Source organism: Equus przewalskii, chromosome 22, assembly GCF_037783145.1.
Source record: "Equus przewalskii isolate Varuska chromosome 22, EquPr2, whole genome shotgun sequence".
In the NCBI taxonomy this organism is placed as follows: Eukaryota; Metazoa; Chordata; class Mammalia; order Perissodactyla; family Equidae; genus Equus; species Equus przewalskii.
Window position 1 is genome coordinate 604,843 of NC_091852.1, and position 23,940 is coordinate 628,782.

At 39.4% G+C, this 23,940-nt stretch overlaps 1 protein-coding gene across 26 annotated transcripts in view; it reads left to right on the forward strand.

The window, feature by feature from the left end:
- CDC14B (cell division cycle 14B) overlaps positions 1 to 23,940 on the forward strand; it is a 92,600-nt gene that overhangs the window by 3,278 nt on the left and 65,382 nt on the right. For 12 of the 26 annotated variants that reach the window (XR_011531385.1, XR_011531386.1, XM_070589864.1 and 9 more), the window contains exon 2: positions 4,579 to 4,605. The exons of the other annotated variants lie outside the window; for them this stretch is intronic. Coding sequence is in view for 10 of the 12 variants with exons in the window: in XM_070589864.1 (XP_070445965.1) it covers positions 4,579 to 4,605 (27 nt within the window). In the remaining 2 variants the exon portion in view is untranslated. The remainder of the gene's footprint in view (positions 1 to 4,578; positions 4,606 to 23,940) is intronic. 26 annotated transcript variants of the gene reach the window in all.

Here is a 23,940-nt window from a genome sequence, read left to right on the forward strand (position 1 = left end):
GCACCACCAGCACTCCCACCAGCATGTACCAATCATTCTGTATCCTCACCAACACTTAGGACTGTGATGATTATTTCCCAGGGGGTTGTTTTGTAAAATTAATGCACATTATCACTTCTGCCCACTGTACTCTTAAGTATGTTAAAAAATTTAGCCCCTTCACATTTTTATTGCAATCTATTTTATCTGTAAGTTGAATTCCCATAGATCCCAGGGTATTTCATGTGTGTGCATTTAATATAGGATGCTTAATGCCTGTCTTTGTTCCTGTAGCCCTTTGTTATGTGGTCGCTATTGTTTAGGGTCTGGCCAGCCAACTCCCTGCACTGGGCATTTACTCCTGCTAGGAGTGGACTGATGAGGGTTTTATTCCCACCGAAACCCATCAACCTCTCATTGACCATTCATTTAGTTCTTGCCATGTGCAATGTCATGGATTTTTGCCTGGGCTGTATTCCTGGTGCAGTTCCAGTGCACCTGTGAAAGAAAGGTCATAAATGCAGTGTAAACTGTTAATACTAACAGTGTAAAGTGTTAATACTAAAGAGATACTGAGGAAAGATATGATCAGAATGAGTTGTTAGCAGTCCAGGAAGCTGGGGGAAGAAGAGGAGTGAGGAGGGTTTTTAGTTGGATTTGGAACTAGATAAATAGCAAAGGAAAAAATGTTGGACATAGTCAGGTTTTTGATTTTCCTATGAACCTTTTTGCAACCAGAAGTCTGAATCTTTTTGATCTCTTTGTTCCTGTCCCTTAAATAGGGCCCTCCTTATGTGATAGTGCACATTATCCATTCTTCTTTCTTAATATAGGAAAAAAATTTAAAGGACTATAACACTACTACGTAATCTCTGTGCTTGATAATTTATAGGATTTAACAGTTGGTACAGAACTTTGTTTTACTTTTTAAATTTCTGACTAATCAAGAAAATTGGTAATAACTACTGACTAAAGAAGATTCTTGGTGGTTTGTCTAAATTAAAAAAAATATTTTTCAGTGTCTGCCATGATATTCTACTTTTCAAAGAGTGCTTTTATTATAACAGTAATTTTATTGGAGATTCTCTACTGGAGGTCAGGCTTGTCATTTAAAAGCAATGATTAATGATGTATTGGATACTCATCAAATAAAATTAAACAGGTACAGCGCTGCTCCCACTCACTTCCTTTTAGGATTTAAAAAATTCACAGTAGACATCATTAGACAGGGAAAATTTATTCATTAATTCAAGAAGTATTTATTGAATGCTTACTGTGTAAATTAGTCATGTATATTCATTGTTTGCAGTGATAGAAATATGTATTTTTTTTGATAGAAAAGGAATGCTGTTACGTGGGGCACTGATTCAAGGAGGAAATCATTTTTCAAGAGTTTCATGTAGTAGATTGAGATTCATCAAAGTATGTAGTGTTCCTTTTTTTTGTTGCTTATGACTTATTTCTGTACTTACTCTTGTGAATTTATTTTCCTGATTTATGTGCCTACTTAATTCTTCGACATCTTTTTTTTTTTTTTAAATATCTTATTTTTTTCCTTTTTCTCCCCAAAGCCCCCCGGTACATAGTTGTATATTCTTCGTTGTGGGTTCTTCTAGTTGTGGCATGTGGGACGCTGCCTCAGTGTGGTTTGATGAGCAGTGTCATGTCCGCGCCCAGGATTTGAACCAACGAAACACTGGGCCGCCTGCAGCAGGGCACGCGACCTTAACCACTCGGCCACGGGGCCAGCCCCAATTCTTCGACATCTTTACTTCTGATGGTGTCATGTTAGTTATCTGCTTTAAGTCGAATTCCTTAGACGTTCTGGCCCTACACACAGACAAAACCTTAACACAGTTTAAATGTTACTGGTTCAGTGGACATGAGTGGTTGGGCTAGATGAGGGGAAAGTGGAATAACTGGGTTAGTCCCAGTTATTAGTTATTAGTACTAGAAATGGTACTAATGGTACTGATGCCAGGAGTGCGGTCAGTGCAAACTGTAACTTCTCCGTGCCTTTTTTTTTTTTTTTTTTTAAACATTGGCACCTGGGCTAACAACTGTTGCCAATCTTTTTCTTTTTTTTTTCTGCTTTATTTCCCAACCGCCCCCGTACATAGTTGTGTATCTTAGTTGCAGGTCCAGGATCTGAACCCTGGGCTGCCGCAGCGGAGCGCGCGAACTTAATCACTCGGCCACGGAGCTGGCCCCTCCGTGCCTTTGATGGGGAATGAATTTCCCCAATTCCTGTGGATGCGAGGAAGACCTGGGTGAAACCACATTGTGGATTTTTAGGATGGAAGGAAGGCAGGCACTGATGCCTACCAGTGAAATTTCTTGGAAATTTCTGGGATTGTCTCTGTGGATATCTGAATTGACAGGACAGGGGTTCCGTTTTTTTGAAAGAATTTCCAGAGATCATCTAGAAGTATAACAACCATCCAGTTTTCCCTCTGAAGAAGCCAAGACCAGAGATAAGTACTTTTGGCCAAATTGATGCAGTTTCTTATTGGCAGGGCCATGACCTCCTGACTTTCATTCTTTCTGACAGCTGAAGCTTCTTCACAGGGGTGTACATAAAGGACTTACTGAATATCTGCCACTGAGTCCTGTGCGACCTTGGCTGGTAGACCATGGCGTAGTCCAGGCTTGATAAGTAGTCTGTAAAGTTGAGTTGAGAGAGATGAATAATTACCTAGTGAATCTGGAAAAATGAGCAAACTAAGTACCCAGTTCAGGTCCTCCAGAGCTCATACGGTTTTCCGAACTGGCCGTCACCACAGTCCAAATTTTCCAGATATTTCATTCATTTGAAAAAGGTGTAATGAAGTGTGTAATGAATACCTACTCTGCCAGGTCTTTTTTTCCTCAAGTGCTAAAAATAAATCACTGCTGGAGATAGGCCCTGCTCTCATGGAGTTTCTGTTTTCTGTGATAATGGAGAAAATGAATTGGATTGTCTGAGGGAGGATCAGCATAGAGAGGAACTGTATCATGGTGGAAATCTTTGGGTAAGAAACACTTGGTGAGTTGAAGAGCTCATTCTAGTGGTTAGGCATGAGGACAGTGGGAAAACTAGTGCCTGCCCACGGTGGGACTAAACACAGCCGGATCATCAATAACCGTTTGGAGCCTCTCTTTTCTCAAATGTTTAAAGATGAAAAGTCCACAGAGTTGTTGGGAGGATGAAATGAAGAGGATGCTTGTGAAGCGCCTGGCCTGGTGCCCTGTTGACAGCCAGGGCTCCCTGAAGGGTCCGCAGAATCACAGGCATGCCCACCGTGGGCAAGGCAGAGGGCAGAGGGAGCAGTCCTCGCGGAGGGAAGGGCCTCCAGCTCAGAAGCCAACGTTTCCCTCGTATGTGCACTTGCACCAAAGGTTCAGTGAATCAGCAGCAGTGAAAATGCAGCGTGTTCCTCTCTCTGCTTCTGAGAGTGGTCTTCAGGGCAGAAACGCTCCCCGTGAGGCTGGCTCGGTATTTGTCAGAGCGGAGGAGGAGGTTTGCGTCATGTTGATAATCTTTTCTGCTTTAGGAGAGACGTTACAGTTTCTCTTAAAGATACCTTATAAGAGGAAGAATAAACCAAAGCTGTTCCTTCATTTTTGAGCTATTGTTATATATGTTTATTATACTGAAGAGTTTGTATATTGCCTGATATTAAATTGCAGCAAAGCTTATGGCGGTGGGGGGGGATTCTTTGTAAAGATGCAAAGGGCTCACGGGAGGCCTGAGGTGTAGGTGTAGAAGGTTATAGAAAATAAAACATGCATATTAAGTTCTTGAATGATAGAATATAAATTTTTCAGTGGTTAATTTAAAGCATGATTGTGCCCTAGTGCATTTGTTTTAAAAGAGTATTTCACAGTTCCGAAAGATTTTATACTGGTGGTGCATATTATTGGCAGACAGGGCATTTTTTTTTTTTTTTCTGGGTAAAAAAAATGCTTTTCAAAGGGCTTTTCCATACTTAATGTGCAGCACAGAGACCCACTTTACTTGGAAGGGGCGGGAGTCGAACATAAATAACAAGTTCTATCTTTAGATCTATTTTTTATTACACTGCAAAACAAATACTTTTAGTAGCCACTATTTTGTTTTCCTTCCCATTCTAGCCACAGAGTATTTTTAATCTTATTAAGTTCTTTAATTAAGATCCTTCACATAAAAATTACTTTACAATTACCTGTTGTTGAAATGACAAGTATGAGAAGATGGGTTTGTCTGAACATTTCAGAGCCATTGCTCGCCCAGCACAGGGCCTTACTGAGCGAGGTAAGTCGGTGGAGGGCTGGCGTGGGCAGGAAGTGGAGAGTGCGCTTCAGAGGCAGGGAAGCTGGGTCCGCAGGAGCTGACCGACCCCATCTTCAAAGAGTGTTTCCTTGCCGTACTTGACTTTTAGCTTCCCAGGTTAGTCGCTTAATTTCTAGAAGTGGTGACTACCATATTAGGCAGAGATTACCTTAGAAAACGTTTTCCAAAATGAAATTGATTTTAACTTCCTAAATACAAGGATATTTAACTGGAATGTGTACGTCTCATCTGGATTCACTAGTTTGTATGAAAGTTTTACGCCCTTCTCTCTCTCTTTTTTTCTATAGCTTTTCATGGATACTGCTCCAACAAAGGTATTCAGATCATTGACTCTCCTTTGCGGTTCTTTCTGATGATTTTAAAACTGTAGATTTAACCTGTTAGCTGTGATTCTCGGTCCCAGCCCTTCCTGTTTGCTTGTCTGAAATTTAGTTGTAGGTAGCAGATTCCATTTTCTTTAACTATAGAGTGTCTTTCGTATGTTTACGACTTAATTTGAAATTTGTCTTTATATGAAAAGTTTTGTTGGTTTCTGTGTATAGGTAATGCTGAAACTAGTTTCTGTGATATTTTATTGGGTTAATTATGAATGCTATGTTTTGGTTGGTGCATATTTTTGGTAAGACTAAACTTTTGCCGTTTTAATCAAATCTCACTTTTGTAGACTTTTCCTGAAAGGATACTTACAATGAGTTGTTATAACTTTAAAAGCTATTTTTTTTAAAGTTCCTCAAATAGGGTCAGTTATCAAAAGAACAAATCTGAACAGCTATATATCTATATATCTTCCCCATTTTTTAAAAAAAGATTTTATTTTTCCTTTTTCTCCCCAAAGCCCCGCAGTACATAGTTGTATATTTTAGTTGTGGGTCCTTCTAATTGTGGCATGTGGGACCCGCCTCAGCATGGCCTGATGAGCGGTGCCATGTCCGAGGCTGGGATCCGAACCAGTGAAACCCTGGGCCACCGAAGCAGAGCGTGAACTTAACTAGTCCGCCATGGGGCGGGCCCCTATATCTTCCCAAACTTTAAAAAGATTCCTCACTTTATTCTCTTGGTCTTTTATTCGGCTCCTTAATTCTTAGTATCATTTCTATTCTAGAGGAGCAGTTCTCTTAGACTCCTTTATTCCCAGTCACTTCAAAGATTTGCTCCCATCGTCTTTGCGTCTGAAAAGCTGAGTAAATTCATTCTAATTATGTAATATACATATTGACTTCATTTCTCAGGTAGTTCACTTTTATACCATTAAAGTTTGGTCGGCAGTGTACTTCTCACAAGAGAAACATCTTGTTCCTGATGTCAGTGATATTTGTTGTTCTTTCAAGTTCTAATTTGAAAGTAAAATTACTTTCTTGGCACTGCTCTCGAGTTTATGACACTGATCTTTTTATACTCAATCCATAATGCTATAATAGCGTTACAGATTCGGAAGTTTGCAAAGCCCTCTATTTTAGGACCGTCTCAGCTGAATCATTCTCTGCATTTTGCTAATTTACACTCATTTGTATTTGTATGAATTGTGCTATGGAATTAATTAGTGTATCCATTCAACAAATATTTATTGAGCAGCTACTTTGAGCAAGGGATTGGGCCAAGTATTATTGAGGAAGGGAGGAGGGGATGTGAAAATTTATAACAACGTGCTCCTTCCTTGTCCTGAAAGAATGAGAAGGAATAGACTCTTAAGTCATCACCTCAGTGAAGACAGGTAATGAAGGAATTAGTCATCGTGTACTTTGCTCCCTTCGTTTAAACTGTCAGGCTGAGAGAATTTTGTGATGGAAACGTCACTCAATAATTCCTACACAAAGTTAATTATTTTTTTCCAACATGTGGTGAAAATGATCTGTCTTATGGTATCTTTCTCGTGTGTGTGTCTGTGTGTTTTAACCTTTAAAAGAAACAAGGGGGAAAGATTTTTGGTATAAACTAATCATATGTGTGTGTGTGTAATATATATATATATATATATATATATATATATATGCATGCATATAGTTAATAATAATATCCTGAAAATCCTATCTCTACTAAAACAGAGCCAAAATGAAAGTTCTACATTCCAATTAATTCTGTATCTCTAATGTGAATCTTCAAGTATCCCAGAGAGTATAATTTAAAATGAGATAGCATGTTTATTTTTAAGAATGTTATTTATTGGTAAGAAGTAATTACAGAGCACCTTTTAAGCTGAGTATTGCTTCTTAAATTGCAGGCATTAAAGATGAATAATATTCATCTCAAATATTTTAAGAACTGGATTTGGTGTGTGTGACTTGAACTGAAAAGCATTCTGGTTTTCATTCTTTTTTAGGTGCTGAGAAAGCATTGCTTTGACATGAATATATAACAGAATTAACATTATTGTTTTATATTTTTGGGAGCTCTTCTCAATCTGTTCTTGGAATTTTTCATTGTAATACTGTCATTAGATGGCTTGTTGGAAGCACTTAATACCTGAAACTGAAGCATCTTAACATGCGTTTCTTTCCTTTTTGACAATGAACTGTCAAAAAAGCTTAGAATTTAGCTAGCAAACACAACTGAGGTTGAGATTTTAATTTCACTATTAATGTGTTCTAATTTTAAGCTATTGTGACTGAAAGGGCTTGAAGCACAAATTCACTCAGGATCTTTTTGAGTGCGTTTTATGGTCTCATCCTTGCAATGGCTGCCGCAAGAGCTGCAACAGAGATTCCAGACTGACCTCTGATCCCTGGGAAGCCACACTAGCACACAGAACTGGGTGATCGAGATCTGTCTATATATCTCTGTCTCTATCTGTCACATAGAGGGGCTTTTCTGTGACTGTCACGGACACTCAAAGATGGATGCCTCTGAATGAATGGGATTCTTGGAAAGGAGGCTTGAGCTCTGTTTTAAAAGTCTCTCATTTTTCCGTCCAGAACCAGCAGGAACTGTTCTTGATCACAGTAAGACAGGAGGCTCTGCTTTCTCCTTCCTCTTGGCAGCACCCTTCCCCTGACTGTCGTGGCAGCTGGGGTGATTGCTGGGACTGGGGATGGACTCCATCTGAGCACAGGGGAAAGGGCCTCTTCGTGCCCCCAGGCCTGCCCCACATGCTCTTACATCCCACCAGTAGCAAGCATGGAGAGATGGCACTTAACCTGAATTAAATAGCAACTTTGCTACAAAATGGAAAACTACTGGTTTAATGAAATCTCTCTTACTCAGGAGGGCAAGAAAAAGAAGATAAACCTTAAAGCATCCTTTGTCTATTAGGAACTATTCAGATTATTTTGATTAAATAAATTTTGGGGGTTAAATTTGTGGATTCAGACTACAACCATTTCTAGGCACAGTGCTAAAGGAATTTTTTTCTTAATGTGACACTTTTGGGAATTTCCAAAGTTAAAATGTGGGATATTCTGAAGGATAAACAATAAACTTGGACTTTCTTTTTTAAAACAAAGCTTTGGATTAAGGACTGTATTTTAAAATGATTTCAGAAAACAAATATTCTAAGATATATATTTATGAACAGGATTACTAAGTTTTGTTGTTTTATGCCACAAAAGCAATTTTTCTATTACTATTTCTTTTAAATTATTGAGGTCATAATAATTTATAACATTGTGAAATTTCAGTTATACATTGTTATTTGTCCCTTTAACTCTTATGCCCCCTCTCTGGTAACCACTAGTCTGATCTCTTTGTCCATGTATTTGTTTATCTTCCACATGTGTGTAAAATCGTATGGTGTTTATCTTTTTCTATCTGGCTTATCTCACTTAACATAATACCCTCAAAGTCCATCCATGTTATTGCCAGTAGGGCAGTTTTGTCTTTATTTCTGGCTGAGTAGTATTCCACTGTATATATATACCACATCTCCTTTATCCAGTTATCAGTCCATGGGCACTTGGGTTGCTTCCATGTCTTGGCTGTTGTGAATAATGCTGCAATGAACATAGGGGTGCATAAGTCTCTTTGAATTGCTGATTTCAAGTTCTTTGGCTAAATACCCAGTAGTGGGGCAGCTGGGTCATATGGTATTTCTATTTTTAATTGTTTGAGAAATCTCCATACTGTTTTCCATAGTGGCTGCACCAGTTTGCATTCCCACCAGCAGTGTATGACGGTTCCTTTTTCTCCACAACCTCTCCAACATTTGTTACTATTTGTTTTAGTTATTTTGCCATTCTAATGGGTGTAAGTTGATATCTTAGTGTAGTTTTGATTTGCATTTCCCTGATGCACAGCGATGATGAACGTCTTTTCATGTGCCTATTTGGCCATCCGTATATCTTCTTCGGAGAAATGTCTGTTCATATCTCCTGCCCATTTTTTGATCAGGTTGTTTGATTTTTTGTTGTTGAGTTGTGTGAGTTCTTTATATATCATGGAGATTAACCCTTTGTCGGATGTATGACTTGCAAATATTTTTTCCCAGTTAGTGGGTTGTTTTTTTCTTTCAATTCTGTTTTCATTTGCCTTGAAGAAGCTCTTTAGTCTGATGAAGTCCCATTTGTTTATTCTTTGTCTTGTTTCCCTTGTCTGAGAAGACAAGGTGCCTGAAAAGACCCTTTTAATACTGATGTCAAAGAGTGTACTGCCTACATTTTCTTCTAGAAGCCTTATGGTTTCAGGTCTCCTTTTAGGTCTTTGATCCATTTTATTTTGGTTTTTATAAAAAGCTTTGTAAACATCACTGTAGCTTGGAAGTTTGACTGATAATTGTGATTAACATCTAGAAGAATTATGGCCAGAGAGAATCCTGACTTCAGTGAATGTGAAGTGCCAGGCCTGGATCTCCAAGGAGGCTGTGGATTCCACGCTGGTCCTGTTTCCAGGACCTCCTTATCCCCAGCTACATGGAGTTTGTTGCATGTGTGTGAAGTCAACCACCATATGTCATTTATTTATTTCTGAGGCCAGATAACAAGTGCTAGGTATTCTTGGAAATGTTTCGGGGTAAGTCAATCTACTGATTTAAATGCTCAAGAGTTTATCATCTGTGTATCATATGTGTGTACAAAGTGTTACATAAGAAAGTGGGGAAATCACACTTTACCATATGTGGTCTAAGTGCTGTTTTCCTAAGTTTTTGGATGCTTTCTCCAGACTTTTAAGTCTTGCACAGTCCCTTTTCATTTTTCTTTGGAAACAATAATTCAGTCTATTGTTCTTAGTGGAGGGAAAAAAATATAAGTTATATTGCTAATCTTGTAAGAGGTGGAATTTAACAGTGTGGAAGCTTTTACATGGGATGAAGATTCAATAATAAAAACCCTGACTTAGGAAGCATTAGAAATAACTTTTCTTCATTTTCTTGAATATCAGTGGACAGGTTTTAGAACTTATTTGAAAAAGAACTGCTGTTGATGTTTTCTGCCTTTTAATCATGTTCCGCGTTCTTGACATGCTATTGCCACCGCATTGGGTTCTTGTTGTCCCCCAGGATAGAAATCAAGAGAGACAACAAACGAGGGTGGAAAAGTAAAAGTCTATTAGCTTATGCACAGGGGAGGCACAAGGGAGCTGGTAGGAAAGGAAACGGGCAGGTGACCGGCACGTTAGGGAGCAGGATTGCGGCGCTTTTATTAGGCAGAGGCTGGGGAGGAGGGCCGGTCAGGACATGTGGAGGCGGGGCTTTCCTCGCGCCTGCGCTGACGTTCCACTTGCCACCTGGGCTGCAAGATCATTAGCACGCTAGCTCTCCACCCCTGGGTGTGATTCTTACTATGGAAATTGGGCTAGGGTCACCTTCAGACAGCTCCTGGGTGCTAGGGCCTTGCGTAAGCCTGGGAAAACCCTGAGGCTGTGGAATGTGGATCTTGGTGGTTTCGATATGATTCTCCTAGCCTGCCGACTGGTTAGGGGCCTTATCTTGAGGGGCCAGGGCCTTGCAGACGACCCTCTCGTTAGGCCGGTTCCTGTCTCAGTGCGTTCATGATTCTGGGTTCATGACACAGTCATCATTGGTCCATGCAAGCCCCTTTCTTAGGCTTTGTATGTTTTTGAAATATGGCCCACTAACCAATCAGTATACTCCTTCACCTAGAGTTTTTTTTTTTTACGTTTTTCATTTTATGTATTGTTTGAATAGATAATACATGCATATGGTTCAAATTTAAAAGATACAAAAGAGTAGCCAGCACAAAGTAAGATTCTCACTTTCCCCTGTTACCTAGCTACCTGTTTTGCTTCCTCAGAATCAACTGACATAACGAACCTCTTCCATGTCTTACCAGAGCTTTTCTATTTCTATTTCTATATCTATACATACATATATGTATGTATGTGTGTTTACAGATGTACATGTTTGTATCCTCTTATGCAAATCACAGCGCATCATTCCCACTGTTTTGTACCTTGCGTTTCCCTGCTCTTACGTTGCCCAGTGTGCACCAGAATTGGAACAGAGGAAGCTGGAGGATCCTAATGGACGATGCTTTCAAGCTGCTGTAGATTGGGATGTGATGATGATAGCCTCTGGGCTCGCTATTTCCACTCCCTGCCAAGGCCCATGCTAACACCTGTGGCTCTTCCTCCACTCCCAAGTAAAGTTTCTAAGATATAGGTGCTCATTATTTTTAAAAAGAACAACACAGAAAGAAAAGACAAAAATGATCAGTGATCTTACTAGCAAGGATGTTTTCTCTACCACTGTAGTTAGTTTAGACTTGGTTAAACTGTAATAACAAGGCCCGCACCCCCCAATCTCAGCACCTTAAAACAAAGATGTGATTCTTGTTTCTGTTCCACATCCGCTGTGGGTCAGCAGGGGATTCTGCTTATTGTAATTGCTTGGAGGCCGAGGCTGATGAGCAGCAATCGTCGTTAATATTACTGGTCCCTGTGCCAGAGGAAAAAGTGCTGTGGAGGGTCTTCAATCGACGATTAAATGCTCATTTCCACTCATAGCTCATTGGCCAGAATTAATCACGTGGTTCCTCCCAGCCAACCAGAGAGGGGCAGGAATGTGGCTGTTAGGCAGGGAGCCAGACGTGTTTGGTGAACAGCGTAAACAACTACCACATTTAGCCTTTTAGGTTGTTCAGTGCGTATTTATATACATAGATATCTCTGTAGAGAGCGATGTTTTTACAGCAAGATAAACACTATAAATACTATTATAATTACTTTTTCTACTTCATATATTATAGTGGAATCATTTATTGTCATAAATATGTGAATAAATATATATCTCTTAGTGGATGCATATTGTACAAATTTATTATAATGTATTTCTTCTACTGAGGAAAATGTCGCTGACTTCATTTGCATAAAATTGGGTTGAGAATTTTAAAGGTTGTTGACTTTCCCCAGCCACACCTTGGATTCTTGTCATGCTCTCCTAATCCTAAGTATAAGCTCCCTTTAGAATGACCCTTCTTTATTCCCTTTGTCCCCTCATAAAGTGCCTTTTTATAATTTTTAATTGATATTTTGGGTAGGTAAATATATTCTCTTGGTTCTGAGACAAGTGTACAGTGAGCAGTCTCCCGCCAGCCTCTCCCTGCCCGTATCTGTCTGGTTCTCCCCACCCTGTATCCCACGGAGGTTTTAGTTTCATATATTTGTCTCGACTTTTTAAGAATGTATTTGCATAATATATAGATTTAAAAAAAAATTATTTTAGCAAACTTTTATTTTGAAATAATGTGAGATTTACAGAAAAGTTACAAAGATATGAGAGCTCCCATTCCCCTTATGTTGTCTTAGATCACCCTAGTACATTTGTCAAAACGAAGAAGGCAACATTGATGTGAACTGTTAAGTAACCTCTAGACTTTATTTGGACTTCCCCACGTTTTTCATAAATATCTTTTTTCTGTTCCAGGATATGATCCAGGATACTACATTGCATTTAACTGATTCTTTTTGAACTAAAAGACAGCATATTCTACACATGCTTCTTCTGTACCTTGCCATTCTCGACTGATATCATATTTCATTGATTCTAAAATACAATAGAATGTATTATTTTAAGTAGTTCAAAGAAAGGAAATATGCCAATTATAACTGTAAGTGACATTTTAAGATAATGACGTAATTTCAGAGATATTCAAATTGAAAACATACATCTTAGAATTGATGGAATATGATATATCTTGGAAGTCTTTCAATTTTATTTCATAGAGACTTCCTCATTCTTTTTTATAGCTATATAGAATTTCATTTTATAATGCCCATAAGATTTTTTTTTCCCTGCTCTTTCTCCCCGAGTCCCCCCAGTGCATAGTTGTATATTTTAGTTGTGGGTCCTACTAGTTGTGGCTGGCATGTGGGATGCCACCTCAGCATGGCCTGATGAGCGGTGCCATGTCCACACCCAGGATCCAAACTGACCAAACCCTGGGCTGGCGAAGCGGAGAGCACGAATTTAATCACCTGGCCACAGGGCTGGCCCCCAGCCCATAAGATCTTTAATCTAGCTCTTGTTGATAGTCATTTGGATTGTTTTCAGTCTTTAACTATAAAAAATAATGCTGTGTTGAACGGCCTGTTACATATGTCATTTCGTATGTATAGATGTGTGTAGGGGATGACTTTCCCAAAGTGAATTGCTGAGTTAGAGGTTATATATTTGTAATTTTGATAAAAGTTATACCCATTTATAGTTCTACCAGCAGTGTATGAGAGGACTTGTTTGTAACTTCATCAACAGAGTGGGTTACCAAACTTTTGGATTTTTGCCAGTCTGACAGGTAGAAAATTAAAAGTCTCAGTGTAGTTTTCATTTGTATTTCTCTTATGAGCACAGATTGAATTTCTGAAAACTGGCTATAAATATCCTTTGTCCATTTTTCTCTTGGGCTGTATTGGCTGTTTCCAATTTATATTCATTAGGTTCTTCAAATATTAGGGAAATTATTATCTGTGATGATTTACAAATATGTTTTCTATTTGTCATTTGCTTTAGTTGTGGTGGTGATGTGTGTTTGCCGTGCCAAGTTTCTAGGTGAACCTGGTAATTTTTTCTCTTAGGGCTTCTGGATTTTAAGTTACAGTTGGACTCAACAAAGTTAGTAAGGACTTCTCATGCGTTTTCTTCCATTTCTCCTGTCCTGGCCTTTATGCTGTTGTTCTCATGCATTTTACTTGTATAGGTATTATAAATCACACAATACGTTGTTTACTTTTGTTAAAACAATCATCTTTTAAAGAGATTTAAGTTTTTAAAAATCTTATATATTTACCCACGTAGTTACCATTTCTAGTGCCCTTCATTCCTTTGTGTAGATCCAGATTTCCAGCTGGTATGATTTTCCTTCTGCCTGAAGGATGCTTTTCCTTTTTTTTTTTTTTTTTACATTTCTTATAGTGCAGGTCTGCTAGTGATTCTTTCATCTTTTGAATGTCTAAAAATGTCTTCATTATGCTGTTGCTTAATGATTTTTGCTTAGTATAAAATTCAAGGTTGGCATTTTTCTTTTTTCTTTCAGTACTTTAAAGATGTTGCTCTACTGTCTTATCACTTGCATTGGTTACAACAAGAAATCTGATATCCTGGGGCCCGGCCCGTGGTGCAGCAGTTAAGTTTGCACATTCTGCTTGGGCGGCCTGGGGTTCGCCAGTTCGGATCCTGGCTGTGGACCTATACACCACTTGGCAAGCCATGCTGTGGCAGGTCTCCCACATATAAAGTAGAGGAAGATGGGCACAGATGTTAGCTCAGGGCCAGTCTTCCTCAGCAAAAAGAGGAGGATTGACAGTAGATGTTAGCTCAGGGCTAATCTTCCTCAAAAAAAAAAAAAAAAAAGAAATCTGATATCCTTATCTTTGCTTCTGTGTATGTAATATGTACTTTTTCCTCTGGCTGCTTTTAAGATTTTCTCTTTATCACTGGTTTTGAGCAATTTGATTATGGTGTAGTTTTCTTCATATTTCTTGTGCCTAGGATTCATTGAATTTCTTGGATCTGTGGATTTACAGTTTGTTGATTCAGAAAGTTTTCGGCTATTATTTCTTTAAATATTTGTTCTGTCTGCTCTCCTTTCTTAATATATAATTACCTGTTTATTAGGCCATTTTCACTTGTCCTAGTGCTCACTGATGCGCTTTTCATTCTTCGGGTTTTTTCCTCTGGCTCTGTTTCATGTGGATAGGTTCACTGCTCTGCCTTCAAGTTCACTAATCTTTTCTTATTTTATCTGTCATTAATTTCATATTTTTCATTTCATAGGTTGTAGTTTTCATCTGCATAAAAAGCTCAATTTTGGCCTTTTAAAAATATCTGTATCTCTACTTTTTTTTACTCTTTTTAAAATAATAGCCCTATTGAGGTATAATTCACATACCATACAATCCACCAATTTAAAATGTACATTTCAGTGGTTTATTTTTTGTAATAGTATATTTTACATGATATTTAAATATTAAATATGTAAATTTTAAATATTTTAAAAGTAGTATTTTTGGGGGGCAAGTGATATATTTACAGAGTTGTGCAGTTATCACCATGATCTAATTTTAAACATTTTCATTATCCCAAAAAGAAACCTTGTACCTAACAGCACTTACTCCCTATTCCTTTTACCTTCCCCTCCATCCCAGCCCTAGGCAACCACTAAGCTGCTTTCTGTCACTATAGAGTTCCTATTGTGGATATTTCATTTAAATAAGATTATACTATTAGTCATCTTTTATGACTGGTTTCTTTCACTTAGCATAATGTTTGTTAGGTTCATCCATGTTGTAGCATGTGACAGTACTTTATTCTTTCTTATGGCTGAATAATAGTACACTGTATGACGATATCACATTTTATCCGTTCATCAGTTGACGGACATTTGGGTTGTTTCCACTTTTAGGCTGTTATGAATAATGCTGCTGTGAACATGCTGTGAAATACATACTTTTTTTTTTTGAGGAAGATTAGCCCTGAGCTAACTGCTGCCAATCTTCCTCTTTTTGCTGAGGAAGACTGGCCCTGAGCTAACATCGGTGCCCATCTTCCTCCACCTTATACATGGGACGCCTACCACAGCATGGCTTGACAAGCGGTGCCATGTCCACATCTGGGATCTGAACCAGCAAACCCTGGGCTGCCGAAGCAGAACGTGCGCACCTAACCGCTGCGCCACTGGGCTGGCCCCCATACATGTTTTTATGTGGACATATATTTTCATTTACTTAACTTACAGAACATATGAATATAGTTATAATAACTTTTAATGTCTTTCTCTGCTAATTCTAACTGGTAAATCAGTTCCAGGTCTATTTTGATTGACTGAGTATTCCCTTCATTCTGGGTCCTGCTTTTCTGCTTCCTTGCATGACTGGCAGTCTTTGATTGGATGTGAATTTTACCTTAGCGGGTGCTGGACGCTTTTGTATTTTTATATATCTTCTTGACTTTGTTCAGGGATGCAGTTAAGTTACTTGGAAAGTTTCATACTTTCAGCTCTTGCTCTTAGGATTTGTTAGGCAGGCCTTGAGCAGTGTTCAGTGGAGGGGTAACTATTCATCATTGAGGCAAGCCCTTCCTGAGTACTCTGATCCAATGCCCTCTGCTTAGGAGTTTTTACATAAAGCAAGTGCTCTCCTCAGCCTTGTATGAGTGCCAGACACTATTTCCTCTAATCTCTTCCAATGGTTCTTTCTTTGGGCCTCCAGTAGTTTCCTCACTGCATGTGCTGTACTCTAAGTACTTGGGTCCTTTTGCACATCTCTGGGGTTCTCTCTGCAGCTTCCTTCTTTTTGGTACTCTGTCCTATGAACTCTTGCTGCTTTGGTTTCCCTGGACTCAGTTCCATCTCCTCAACTCAGGGAGTCTACTGGCTTCTATCTCAGTTTACCCTCTTTGCAGTAGCAGTAAGCTGGGGCAATCTTAGGTCTCACCTGTGTCTCAGGGGTCACTGTCCTCCATTGTCTGATATCCAGTCCTGAAAACCATTATTTAATGTATTTTGTCTGTTAAAAAAATTTTTTTTTCAGGTGCTGAGGAAGACTGGCTCTGAGCTAACATCTGTGCCCATCTTCCTCTACTTTATATGTGGGACGCCTACCACAGCATGGCTTGCCAAGCAGTGCCATGTCCGCACCTGGGATCTGAACAGGCGAACCCCAGGCCACTGAAGCAGAACGCGCGAACTTAACCGCTGCACCACTGGGCCAGCCCCAAAAATATTTTTTCTTTATATCCTTATTCTATAAGGTTTTTTTCTATTAAGATTTTTTTTTTTTTACTTTTTAAACTTTTTTGTTAAAAACTAAGACACAAACATACACATTAGCCTAAGTCTACCCAGGGTTAGGATCATCGATATCACTGTCTTCTGCCTCCACATCTTGTCCCACTGGATGGTCTTCATGGACAGTAACACACATGGAGCTGTCATCTCCTGTGATACCAGTGCCGCCTTCTGAAGTACCTCCTGAAGGACCTGCCTGAGGCTCTTCTTGAGGAGTGTCACTCTTTTCAGAAATATGGCCATGTGGTTTGCTTGATTTCTTTCTTTTTTTCATCATAGATTTGCTTGTAAGCAGATACTGCACCATGAACATTCCTCTCTATTAATGAAAACCTTTTGGCGTTGGGATCCATGTTTTTAAACTTTTTAAGGGGCTTGTTGAGGTTTGCAAAAGCTTCTGCTAAACCCAGTTTAACTGTGAATTTTCTTGGGGGTTCTTTTTCTTCTGCAGTTTCCTTTTCTCTTGCCTCTTCTTCAGCTGTGCATTCCTGTTCCGGTAATTCCTCATTAGTCAGTTCCTCGGGAAGCACCTCTGGGAGCTCCTCAGTGTCATCCTCATCCACGCCCAGGTTAAAGCTGTTTGCCATCTCTACCACAGCCTTATTGGTTTTTGCAACCTCCTCATGCTTGGCACATCCTTTAACGTCACAGATGCCCCTCTGAGTGTCTCCTTCCAGATGCCATTCATACACTCCTTGGAGAAATCACCCCAAGCCTAAACAAGGTTCTTGATGCAGTCATAGATGTTGTAATCCTTCCAGAATTGCATCAGTGTCTTCCTCGGTTGCAACTATAGCCTGAGCAAAGGTCCTCTTCAGGTAGTAGCCTTAAAAGCTGCTATAACTCCTTGATCCATTGGGTGGATCAAAGAGATGGTATTTGGAGGGAGAAACACCCTCCAAATATTGGGATGAAGATCACCAATAAAAAGATGTCCTGGAGCATTATCAACAATCAGCAAAATCTTGAAAGGTATGTTATTCTCCCGACAGTACTTCTCCATTTTGCTGGCATGGCAATTCAGGAGGACATCTTGGAAGAGACGTTGGGTCATCAGTGACTTCTTACTGTTTCTTTAATACACTGGCAGTGTGTGCTTACTGATATGCTTGAAGGCCCTGGGGTTCCCACTGTGCCAGATCACAAAAGGTTCCAATTTGTTGCCTTCAGCATTGCCTCCCAAGCAAGACTGTTATCCTGTCCTTAAAAGCTTTGAAAACCTGGCATTGACGTGGCCTACTTATGGATGAAAGTCCTTTCAGGCATCCGTTTGCAGAATAGGGAGGTTTCATCCATATTGAATATTTGCTCTGGCAAGTAATTTTCTTCCACAATCAGCTATCTAGAGTCTCCAAAAATTATTCAACTGCCTTCACATCAGCATTCACAGACTCATCACTCACTTCCATGTTATGTAGTGAGTAACGATTCTTTTTTTCTGTGTGAGGAAGACTGTCCCTGAGCTAACATCTGTTCCAATCTTCCTCTCTTTGCTTGAGGAGGATTGTCCCTGAGCTAGCATCTATGCCAGTCTTCCTCTATTTTTTATGTGGGATGCTGCCACAGCATGGCCTGATGAGCACTGAGTAAAATCTGTGCCTGGGATCTGAACCCAGGAACCTCGGGCAGCCAAAGCAAAGCAGGCAAACTTAACCACTACACTACTGGCTCGGCCCCTGAATAATGATCCTAGTCAGAGCTAGCAGTAAATTTAGCATTGTAGTCGGGTCCAGCGTTTTCTTTCAATATTGCAAACAACTTTTTGCTTTGGCCATGATTTTCACAGTGCTAAGAGGAATATATTTCTGTGTCTGGGCTTCAATCTAGGTCATTAGAAGTTTCTCCGTGTCTGATAGGCCCTTCTCAATCAAATGTTTGTTAATCTCACTGCCTTCAGTGAAGTAGATTCTTGAACAGCTGCCATCACTTTGTTCTTGTACGTCATGATCATAGCTATGGTGGAATGGGATATGCTTGACTAGCAAGCAGTAACTGTCACTGGTTTTCCGTCTTTGTAGTCCTTAATCGCTTCTACTTTTGTTCCAGGTCAGTCACTCGACGTGGCCTCTTATTAGAAACATTAGCAGTGGATTTTGTACACTTAGGGGTCATGATGAACAAAACATGAGATTAAATCAAGCACAAGAGAAAATGATGCAATCAGAAGACTGTAAATATAAGACGTGTGAGGCTGCTGCTGAGGTAATGGCATACTGTTTTACAGTAAACTATTTTTATAAGTAGAACGAGTATACCCTAAAATAATGACAAAAAGTATAGTATAGTAAAAACATAAACCAACAACATAATCATTTATTGTCACTGTCAAGTATTACGTACTGTACATAATTGTGCGCTAAACTTTTATGTGACCAGCAGGAGGTTGTTTGCAGCAGCATCACCACAAACACATGGATAGTGCATTGCACTATGACTTTACGATCGCTATGACGTCACTAGGCTATAGGAAGTTTTCAGCTCCATTGTAATCTTATGGGACCACCCTTGTATGCACAGCCCATTGTTGACTGAAACGTCGTTATGTGGTGCATGACTGTATGTTTTCATTTTCTTATGTTGAAGTATTTTCTCCATGTGAAATTTATTCTGCTCTGAGCTCATGGAGCCACTTTTACTTTTTCATATGGCTACCTAATAGCATTTATTGACTCGACATCTGGTTTGATTTATCATCTTTATCATGTATTATGTTCCTGTATGTGTCTGGGTCTATTTCAGAACTTCTGTTCTATTGTATACCCGTCTATCGGGTGCCAGGAACACTCTTTAATAGTTTTACCTTTTCGTTTAATTCCACTGTTACCTTGTTGATTCTCTGCCTGGATGATCTGTCCATTGATGCGAGTGGTGTTGAGGTCCCCTACTATTATTGTGTTATTTTTAATGTCTTCTTTTAGGTTTGTTAGTAGTTGCTTCATGAACTTTGGTGCTCCTGTGTTGGCTGCATAGATATTTATAAGCATTATTTCCTCTTGATGGAGTGTCCCTTCAATCATTATTGACTGCCCCTCTTTGTCTCTCTTTACCTAACTTATCCTGAAGTCTGTTTTGTCTGATATAAGTATTGCGACACCTGCTTTCTTTTGTTTGCCATTAGCTTGGAGTATCGTCTTCCACCCCTTCACTCTGAGCCTGTGTTTGTCATTGGAGCTGAGATGTGTTTCCCGGAGGCAACAAATTGTTGGATCTTGTTCTTTAATCCATCTTGCCACTCTGTGTCTTTTTATTGGAGAGTTCAGTCCGTTTACATTGAGGGTGATTATTGATGTATGAAGGCTTAATGCTGTCATTATATCACTTGTTTTCTGGTTTTCCTGCATTTCCTTTGTTTCTTGTCCTGTGTGTTCTGGTCTACCCGTTGACTTTTGCAATTTCTTATGCTGTGTTTCTTAGCTTTTTCCTTATTTATTTTTTGTGTCTCTGTTCTGCTTTTTAGTTTAGTGGCTATGCTGAACTTTGTGTTCAGAATCTCGTGCATAACAGTCCATTTTCTGATGGCCTCTTATTTCCTTAGTCTAAACTGATTTGGTCCCTTTCCTCCTCCCCTCCTAAGTTATTATTTTCATATCTTATTCCAACTTGTGTTGGGAGTTTGTGGTTAAAATGACAAGATTTTCCTTGTTTTTGGTGTTTTCCTTCCCTTTATCCTAATGCTATAGGTGAATATTTGCTGTCCTATTCTGATTCTATCTATTTGTCTCCTTACTCTGTCTTTTGTGATCCCTTTCTCCCTTTTTTTCTTTTTTCAGGTATGAGGGCCTTCTTGAGGATTTCTTGTAGGGGGGAGGTCTTGTGGCTATGAAGTCCCTTGGCTTTTGTTTGTCTGGGAAAGATTTAACTTCTCCCTCATACCTGAAGGGTATTTTTCCTGGATAGAGTATTCTTGGCTGAAGATTTTTGTCTTTTAAAGTTTTGAATATGTCATTCCATTTTCTCCTAGTTTGTAAGGTTTCTGCCGAGAAATCTGCTGAAAGTCTGATAGGGGTTCCTTTGTAGGTTATTTTCTCCTGCCTTGCTGCCTTGAGTAGTCTCTTTGTCATTCATTTTTGCCAGTTTCACTACTATATGCCTTGCAGTAGGCCTTTTTAGATTGACAGATCTAGGAGATCTGAAAGCTTCCTCCATACACATTTCTCTCTTTTGCCCTAGATTTGGGAAGTTCTCTGCTATTATTTCTTTGAGCACACTTTGTGCTCCATTCTCCTTCTCTTCACCTTCTTGGATACCTATAATTCTTATGTTGCATTTCCTCATTGAGTTGGCTATTTCTTGGAGATTTTCTTCATTTCTTTTTAGTCTTAGTTCTCTCTTCTCTCTCTGGAGCCATTCAACCTATCTTCGATTATGCTGATTTGCTCCTCTATGGTGTCCACGCGAGCATTTGGGGAATCTGTATTTTGTTTTCTTTTCCGTTGTATTTTTCATCTCTAGTATTTCTGATTGATTCTTCTTTATAGTTTCAAGCTCGTTTGTGAAGTAGCTGCAGAACTCGTTGAATTGTTTCTCTGTATTTTCTTTTACTTCATTGAGTTTTTTGACTATAGCTATTTTGAATTCATTGTTGTTTAGTTTACTTATTTCCGAGTCTTATTATGAGTCTATTTATGAGGACATAATTTGGGTATTTATCGTTTTCCCTCTGGTCTGGAGTTTTGATGAATTGCCAGATGCTGGAAGTATGATTTTTCTGCATTGTGATATTATTTGGTTGCAGTTACAGCCTATGGCCACTAGATGGGGGTCGAGAGCCGGTATTCTGAGCCCTCCGCCTTCAGTCCAGATGGGGCAGCACAGTGCGGGTTGGTGGGGTGGTGGGTGCTTGCTCTTCTGTGCAGACCCGGGTTTCCTGATCAGCTCCCGCTATCTGGTCTCCTGGCATCTTGGCTTGATGAGGTCACCCCATGTGAAAGCTTTCCCCTCGTTAGAGGGCTTCCCTCCAGGCTTCACGGGCCTGTGGGTGTCCTAGGTGATTCCATGGTGGTGCGGCCCCTCCCCCACTCCTTCCCTCTTGGAGCCCCCCACCGCAGCCATCTCAGTCTTTAGGGGAGGTAGTGAAGTTCTCTCCCGCCCTGTTCCAGCTCCTCCGAGGGGGACTCCAGCCTCTCTGCCCTCTGTCATTTAGCCGCTGTGGGTCTCCGAGGATTCCTGTGCTATTAGGATATGTTTTGTTGGAATATGGTTGCTCACTCTGCCATGACGCTGAGGTCACTCTGCCAAGCCTCATTAGATTTTTGCAATCTGTCTGTAAAATATTTTAGACAGTCTACATATATGGCCAGCCATTAGTTCCACCAATGAGAGCTTATTTCTAATAACCATTATTCTGAATAACAAGCTACTAATTTTACCAATAAAAAACATTTTTGGCATTTAGTATTTTAATTATAAGTTCTTCATGTGTATGGATTACAGAAAAGTTACTGTATCACCTCTGGAATGTGACTCTCCTGCTTTAATAATAGCTGTCTGTCTCTGGAGTATGAGTTTCTGATTAGATGAACTGCCCTCAGGTCAACTGACTGGCACTACAGTATAGCTCAGACCAAATTGTATATATTTCAGCCTTGTCCACGCAGTTTGAAAGTTTGTTAACAATACCCCAGTCCCATTATGTAAAACAAGTAAGCGAAGAATTTATCTGCAGAGTGCACTCTACCTCCTGATACATTTAGTTACTAAATATGTTGAAAGTCTCAGATAAGAGCAATTAATGGAGAATTACATAACATTCAGTGACAAAGGAAACTAATGTCTAGAACTCTAATTTTGCTTTTTGTCACATGGCCAAATTCTTTGTTATATTAGTATTTTCTCCCAGTCAGTTGCTTTTTCTTTTTTTAATAACTTGTAGATTTACAGAAACATTACAAAGATACCACAAAGAGTTCCTGCATACTCTTCACCCAGTTTCAGTTTCCTCAAATGTTTTCATTTGTATTGGCTTGCTTGGGCTGTCACAATACAGTGGACAGACTCGGTGGCTTAAACAAGAGGAGTTTATTTTCTCACAGTTCTGGAGGGTGGAAGTCCAAGATCAGGGTGCCAGGAGGGTTGGTTTCTGGTGTAGCCTCCCTTCCTGGCTTGCTGTGTCCTCACATGGCCTTTCCTTTGGAGAAGGGAGTGAGATCTCTGGTGTCTCTTCCTCTTCTTATAAGGACAATAGTCCATTGGATTAGGGCCCCATCCTTATGACCTCATTTAACCATAATTACCTCCTTAAAGGCACTGTATCTTCAAATACAGTCACATTAAGGGTTACAGCATCAACATATGAATTTTGGAGGGACACAATTCAGTCCATGGCATCGTCTTGCATTACCATGGTGCATTAAGAAACCAATACTGGAATGTCACTATTAAGTATACTCCAGACTTTATTCACAGTTCCCATTAATGTCCTTTTTCTATTCCAGGCTTCAGTCTAGGGTACCACATTGCATTTAGTTGTCATCTCTTTAGTCACCTAAGGTCTGTGACAGTTCCTCAGTCTTTCCTTGTTTTTCATGACATTCACAGTTTTGAGAAGTACTGGTCAGGTATTTTGTATAATGTCCATCAAATTTTGTCTGTCTGATATTTTCTAATGACTAGACTCGATTTTTGGAATAAAATACTGCAGAGGAAAAAGTGCCCTCATCACTTTGTATCAGCTGGTACATGAAATCCATGTGACGTCAGTGGTTAATTGTGGTCACTTGGTTAAAGGAGTGTTGGCCAGGTTTCTTCCTCTGTAAAGTTACTATTTTCCCCTTTCAATACTGTTTTCTTTAGAAGCAAGTCATTAAGTCCACCCCACACTCAAAGAGGGGAGAGGTTAAGCTCTACTTCTTGGAGGGAAGTATCTACATATTATTATTTGGAATTCTTCTGTAAGGAAGATTTGTCTCTTCTTCATTTGTTTATTCAATCGTTTATTTATATCAGCATGGATTCATGCATATTTATTTTATACTTTGGGTTGTAATCCAATATTATGTTTTTATTTTGTTCCTCAAATTATTCCAGCTTTGGCTTTTGGGAGTTGTTTCTGCTTGGCTCCTGTATTCCACTCTCCCCTCACCCCATTTCTAAAAATATTTTTATGGTGTCTTTTGTAAGCTTATCAAATCCTTTCCCTTTATCGCTTTTGCATTTTGTGTCTCAGTTTCGGACTTTTCTTAAACATCCAAAGATAGGCATCAGTTAGGATAGTCTAGGTTATGTTGTGATGACAACCCCAAAATCTTACTGGAATCTAACAAGCAAAGGTTTTTTTTGTTTATGACACACACCCATCATTGGTTAGGTAAGAACTGTTATAAATCTTACTCTCGTGACCCAGGCTGGTAGAGCACAGCTACTACGTATATAACTTTTTATTGAGTATAACATAACATAGCTGAAGTCTTATTTATTTTATAATATATACATATATCTATAATATATGTAATAGTAATGTTTACATACACAGAAATGTGCACA